This window comes from Saccopteryx leptura, chromosome 1 (assembly GCF_036850995.1).
Source record: "Saccopteryx leptura isolate mSacLep1 chromosome 1, mSacLep1_pri_phased_curated, whole genome shotgun sequence".
Taxonomy (NCBI): domain Eukaryota; kingdom Metazoa; phylum Chordata; class Mammalia; order Chiroptera; family Emballonuridae; genus Saccopteryx; species Saccopteryx leptura.
The window spans coordinates 193,817,654-193,824,477 of record NC_089503.1 but is presented as its reverse complement, the minus strand read 5'-3'; the positions used below and the strand labels follow the sequence as shown (position 1 = coordinate 193,824,477).

General features: G+C 49.6%; 1 protein-coding gene across 10 annotated transcripts in view; it reads right to left on the bottom strand.

Annotated features, from left to right (window-relative positions):
• Window positions 1-4,201: 4,201 nt before the first annotated feature.
• Window positions 4,202-6,824, bottom strand: part of MTR (5-methyltetrahydrofolate-homocysteine methyltransferase) — a 111,039-nt gene continuing 108,416 nt past the window's right edge. For 9 of the 10 annotated variants that reach the window (XM_066383737.1, XM_066383733.1, XM_066383717.1 and 6 more), the window contains 4 exons: window positions 6,392-6,592; window positions 5,613-5,805; window positions 5,353-5,465; window positions 4,202-4,886 (listed from right to left, as the gene is read on the bottom strand). In XM_066383737.1, the coding sequence (XP_066239834.1) occupies window positions 4,800-4,886; window positions 5,353-5,465; window positions 5,613-5,805; window positions 6,392-6,592 (594 nt within the window). In that variant the 3' untranslated portion in view covers window positions 4,202-4,799. The remainder of the gene's footprint in view (window positions 4,887-5,352; window positions 5,466-5,612; window positions 5,806-6,391; window positions 6,593-6,824) is intronic. The other variant, XM_066383744.1, reaches the window with a different exon arrangement.

Here is a 6,824-nt window from a genome sequence, read left to right as displayed (position 1 = left end):
TGGCCCCAAGTCTCATGGCTAGTGATTGTTGGAGGCATGGTGGGATGGTAGAGGGTAGAGAGAGAGGAGTTCATGAAGCAAGACTGAATACACCTACCCCTGTCCCTCCAAGAGACAGGTCTGACCCCGGGGTCCCTCACAACCTTTCATCTCAGGTTGGACTATTTACCCACAAACACCTAAACATCTGCTCTCTTCTCTTTAAACTTGAAACATACAAGGAAAGCAGAAGGGATAAAATATATATATATATATATATATATATATATATATATATATATATGATCTAATTTGGGAGATAACACCTATCTCTTAAGATGTAATAGGAACAAGCAATATGTGTCCTTAAAAATGAGACACAGAAGTAACAGCGGAAGGGCGGGGACACAAGCTGCGGGACTGGGAAGTTGGTCGCAGACAGGCACTGGCACACTGGTCTCCTATTCAACAGGGTCCTTCTGTAGACTTTACTCATCATAAATACCCTTTAGTGACTGAACAAAAAAATGTTTTCAAGTGAGGTGGATGCTTTTAAAAACATGTTACTATGAAATTAATGACCTCTTGGTATACCAAGGCTCAAAAAAGCAAACTAGAGGACAAATAAAGGAGCTGTGCTTTAGAGTAGCGGCAGGATGGCAAGCGGCACCTACAAACCTCAGAGAAGCAGTTATGAAACGACTGGTTCTCCTTGGGGGGGGCAAGTGTGTATCAGCCAACAGTCCTAGGGCAGAGCTTGGGGACGTGCAGGGAGCCATGGGTGCTCTTGCTCCCCAAAGGCATGGGCAGGGGAGGTGGTGGGAAGCCTCATAGCTGCTCCTGGGTGTGTCCTCATGAAGCAATGCTGGACCACACGTATGCTCACGCCAGTCACATACCTGCCCTCTACCACAGCAGTGCTGTGCACACACACGCACGCATACCCCCCCCCCCCCCCCGCCCGCCATCTCCCCTGGTTCTGGTAGAGCATGAAGAATGAGGCTCGGAGAGAGCTGTCACTGGGGCACTGTCCCAGCGTCCTCAGCAAGAGTACACAGCAGGCTTGTTTCAGGCCGGGTTAGCAAGGAGAGAGGCGATAAGCTTGCTGATGAAGTCTAACACTGGAGGTGGTGAGGGGCGAAGTGGAAAGCCAAAGTTCCCCAAGTGCTGTTAGCAGCAGCAAGACTTTGGGGAAAGGGCCATTAAAAACGTGGAGGGTAACTTTCCTCAAAATAATATGGGGGAGACCAGGAGATACCTCTTCTGCTTTTCAACCCGCAGTGGAGGGTGTGTGAGACTTAGTGACACAGGGTACTGGAGGAGTCAGCTCCCCACAAAGCACAGGGCTACTCTCCATGAGACCAGGGCTCTGACTCACATTACAGGTCCACACAGCCCTAGCACAGGACATAGCTCAGCAAGTGTTTCATGAATGCACATACACCTGAAAGCCATATTACAGCAATATTTCTCCTCTTGGGGACCTCAGCCAATTGAAAGCTAAGGCACTGTGCCCAACCAGCACTTCTTCAGGACCATGAGCACTGTTTGAACTCATGGAAAGAGAAGTCCAAACAGTGGTTGTAAATGCTCTGCCCCAGTTGCTGCAAACCTTAGCAGGGCCTGAGAACAAGGTAACCAAATCTATAGAAACAGTTTCTCAAACTCACCCATAAGGAGTAATAAAAATGGCTGGTGTTTGTAACATGGAAGTGGATGGCAATAGCACATGACCCATTGGAATAAGCACCCACGTGTTTCTCCCCAGAGAAGGCAGTCTTTATCTTCTAGAGTTGGTAGGAAAATATCTGGGTAAATTACATCCCACTCTCTCCACATTTTTAGGACGGACAGGACTCCATTACCTTTCCCTAGAGCCCACCTCCGCATGAATATACCTGTAAACACTTGCTATTCATATTACCAATCCCTTATTCTAACTCCCCACCATCCTAACTTTCCCCAGCCCCTCCAACCCTACACACATTTTGAGTAAAAATTTTTGGTGGCACCCAAACCAAGCCTCACTTTTCACTTAATAAAACTCAGTGATTACTCTGCTTTCTCCCCTCAGACACTCGTGCTAATCTGACATGAACCACCCAGTCAGCCCCCTCCCTGCCACGCCCTCGCACGGAAGGACTCACTCTGCCTGCACCAGCCCTTCCACTTCTGGGGGTTGTGCTGATGGTCCCCCGAGATGATGTCCTTGTTTTACAAACACATATCTTCAATGTCTCTCATTCACCCTGTGAACCCTCTTCCCTGCAGCACCATCTCCAAGTTCAACATGTCAGGTGTGGCTCGTCTGGAGGATATCCCTTTTACCATACTTGGGTGGCCAACCTCAATACAGTAATTTGCACAGCAATGCAGTTACTGCTGAAGATATGTATGCTGGATTTGAACAAGTCTCTGAGGACTCCGAGGCGCTTTAGGAACACTGCCGTCCTCCTGACTCAACAGGAACATCCATCCCTCCCTGCAGGGGGTGCATCAGGCTTGCTCCTACTCCATGCTCCTTGCTTTCCTGGCTTTTTGCACTACCTCTCTGACCGACTGGGAAAGCTCTGGGAGCCCTAGCTGGATGGTTTTGGGGGAAGTTGTTTTTGTTTTTTTGTTGAGATATAATTGACATACAACATTTAAAAATTTTTTTAATTTTTTTAAAATTTTCACTCTGCCCATCTGAGGCCACTGATCCATTGCTCAGCAACCAAACCACTCCAGTACCTGAGGTGAGGCTGTGAAGCCATCCTCAGCTGCCAGGGCCAGCTTGCCTCAACTGAGCCATGGCTGTGGGAAGGGAAGAGAGATACAGAGAGAAAGGAGGGGGGAAGGGTAGAGACGCAGATGGGCGCTTCTCCTATGTGCCCTGGTCAGGAATCGAACCTGGGATATCCACATGCCAGGCCAACACTCTACCGCTGAGCCAACTGGCCAGTGCTAACAATGTACAACATTGTATAAATTTACAGTTGATGTATTTTTGTATTGAAACACCTCTAGCACCTCACTTATCTGTTATGTTGAGAATAGTTAAGATTTAGTCTCTTGGCAACTTTGAAGTTCATGATACAGTACCATTGACTATAATCACTTTGTTGTGCATCAGCTCTCCATGACTTGTCTTCCAGTTGTAAATTTGTGTCCTCAAACCTCATCTTCCTAACTCCCTACCTCCGGCTCCTCAGAATCATCACAATTGTTTCTATGAGTTCAGCACCATTATAATCGCACAAGGCAGCATCCCATGTGCAGTCCGTCATTGACTGAAATGTCATTGCGCAGCACGTGACTGTATCTAAAGGTTATTCTTCCTCACAGAAGAACAAACCTACTGCTATGGAACAGAAAAGAAGTCCTCTAGGCAAGTGTTTCAGGACCCTGCGTCCTATTCTCAGCTAGCGCAAACCAATGCACCAAAAGAAGACACAGCTCCCCTCCCTTTAGGGCGGTAAGCAAAGCTGGAAAAGCTGTGTCACCCTGCAAATAGGCATGGTGATACTAGCTGTGCAGGGTCATCATCTTCCCCGTTCACCTTCAGTGTGCCTGCATGTACATGTGATGCAAGTGCTCTGAGGGAAATGTCAGCTTAGTCACGACAGTGTCAAGCGGGATAGTAACTGCACAGGGTACTACCGTGTGCATAGCAGTCAGCACCACATGCATGTCCCTAGTGCCTTTCCACCTCCAGTAACATCACTCCCTTCCCATGAGTACCACTGTGTGCTGAGCCGAAGGACGACGGGCAGAGCAGTCCAGGAGCTGCGGTATACTGGGCACTCCCTGCACACCAGCTCCATGGCACCTGCCCACATATGTGCAGCACCTCATGCACCATGAAGGGACCCAGCATCACTGCCCCAGTGATGGGAGGCTTAGGTGATTTGCCCCTATTGTTCAATGAGTGAAATCTGAATCCAGGTGTGTCTGAGTCCAAAGCCTGTATTCCTACCATCCCCTTGAAACAGCAGAGAGCAGGTCCATGTGCCGTTCCTAAAGCGTCTGAGTCTGGGTTGGGCCAGTGCAGAAATGCAAGAACTGAGTAAAATTAAGCTTTTTTTTGTCCAAATCTGCCCTGGACACACGCATAGCTCATCCCAAGGCCTGCTCAATTCTGGAAAATAACTAAAGGCTGTTAATTGCCCCAACAGCCACTCTCTCACCACATCCTCTTTTCCCCTAGGGCTAATAAGGGTGGAATGAAGAGTGGACAAAATGCTTAGAGAACCAGGCTGTATTTGACCACACCTGCATACACAGCTGGAGTCTCTCTGACAAGCGGTGGTTAGACCACGTCTTTCCCAAAGGGGCCTCTGGCACCCTTTAAATGAGCCTTTAGAAGATGAGGTCTTCTGGAAAAGAGAGTTTTCCTTTCTTCCCTGTTGGAGTCTATAGTGTGACCACTGGGCTAGATGCCCCATCTCCCACTGTACCAAGTTGCCAGTGTCATATGCTCTATTCAGCTGAATCTCAGCCTTGTTCCTGAGAGAAAAAACCACGAGGTCCTCCTACGACCAAGGTAAAAAGGAAAAAAGCAAGTTGACTTGCTTTGAAATGCAAAGGGTCTCTCTCTTGTCCAGCTTGTCCTGTGCTGCAGGGACCAGACCCGGCAGAGCTCTGCTCACTGTGGTCTAGGCCCCGACAGACAACTTGTTTTCCAGGGCCCAGGAGGGCCCTTCCCCTTGGAGGGCCTGGACAGTCCCACCTAGTACCCAGCAGCATCTGGTTGGGTGCTGCTGTCGCTGCTGGTTTTTAAAGGCACTTTGTACATGTTTGCTGGAGGATCATCAAGAATAGGAAAGGTAAAAACAAAGTTAGTCTATATCATATCCCAAAATGGGTCCAAGCCACTTCTCGACCTCGGCCACGGACATGTTCTTCCTCACAGCATAATCCTCCACCTGTAAAAAGATTGAAAGCAGCTAACTGGACCAAAACGATGTGACTAGTTCAACTGAAGTTTCCGTAAGATTTGCCCAGAAACATTAAGTACCTTCCATTTCTTATCTTATCATGATCTACTGAGTTAATGGAGATGAATAGTTGTCTGTTCACCAAGCTTGCCTATTCTCTGGGCAGGAAAACAACATGTAGTGAATATCTGCATCTCAGAAGCTGGCGGGAGTGTGAGTGTGTATACCCACACGTGTGTATGCATGCACATGTGTGTGTATGTGTGTGTGTGGTCTGCATGTAAAAAAAAGGGCCAGAATCGGGGCAATGGGTTAAAATCAAATTAAGATCTTTCTTCATTCTTTCCCTCACATTTTAGTTGTGCTTACATGTGAAATACCATAGATTCTGCAGTTCCCCTTTAAACAGGACAGGCACCCTCAGAAGCCACACACAACAAAACAGCTAACTTACCTGGTCCTTGGAAATCTTCCCCACAGCAAAATACTTGGACTTCAGATTGGAGAAGTAGAGGCCGGACACGGCAGAAGCAGGCACCATCGCTAATGACTCTGTTAGCCGAATGCCTGGAGAGAGCACAGGAGGCACTGACCAGAAATCAAACCTGGGACATCTACATACCCGGCCGATGCTCTACTAGCACAGGGGCTCGCAGACGGAGGAACCCAGAGACACTGACTCAGACAAGCAGGGCCCTCGCAGCTGGCACGTACCTGTGCACTGCTCGATGTCCGCCAGTCTCCACATGGTGAGCTTCTCGGTGTGGTCGGGCTGGCTGGCATAGCCGGGGGCCGGGCGGATTCCCCGATAGCGTAGCCTCCGCAGGTCCCTGACGTCCAGCTGCTCGCCGCCACAGTAGGCCCACAGCTCCCTGCGCACATTCTCATGGAGTTCCTCCGCAAAGGCCTGTGTACAGGACAAGGGGGTCAGGCAGAGGCCAGGCCTGACGCCAGAGTTCCTGCACCATGTCAGAGCCACCAGGGCAGCCCTCACCAGGCCAGCCATGGGAAATCTGGAGGAGGGCACAGGCTGCGATCTCCACTCACTTGGGTATCAGCAGCTGCTCTGCCAGCTCAGATTTGGCCTCAACCTGGGCTTCGAAGTAGCGTATTTAATGATTCAAGGATTCTAAGCCTGTTAATGTTAACATTTCCCTGAAGGTCCAGCTAGTTTTCTGTGGCCAGAAAGAAAAGCTGGGCCCATTCCAGCCACTCATTCCTCCCCTGCGAAGCCTCGGGAAGCAGGGGGCCCTCCCCACAGCCCACCTCACCCTCCCCTACACAGACCAGGAGGTTAGAACAGGAGCTCTGAAACGGAAGTCTCCTTTTCATTTTCCAGGCTCCTTAGGAAAACATCACATCACAACAAGCAAAGGGAGACATGAGAACTAAGACGATGAAGTCAAGGTTCTAAGGGTTCCCTCGGGCCGCCTCGCTTTCCGGAGTGGCCCAGACTTCCCTCCTTGTTCTGTCTCAGAGCACTGCTGCTCTACCTCTGCCAGGCGGTCCCCCAGTGCCTTGACCATGATGCTGCTGTAGTCATCACACTGCTCTTCGTAGGCATGGCTCAGCTCCTCCACCCCGAAGCAGGCAACAGCAAACAGGCCCAGGTAGTCCCGGAGGCCTGAGTGCAGCGGGGCGATGAAGTCTGAGAGGCAGAGGTACGGGTCTGTGCTGCCAGAGTCCTTCTCGGCCTGAAAATCCAGGGGGTGTGCGAAGGGGCCGTGAGCACAGTCACCGCAGAACACACAGTGCACAGCACATACTCCCTCAGGTGAGCACAGGCGTCAGGGGTGTCTGACTGTTTTGTGCACTGTTACATTCTCAGCTCTTAGTGCAGAATGTTCCATAAAAATTTGTTCAATGAACAAATGAATTGAGAGTTAAAAAATATGACATGATATACTAGTCAAGAAACCAGTTAAT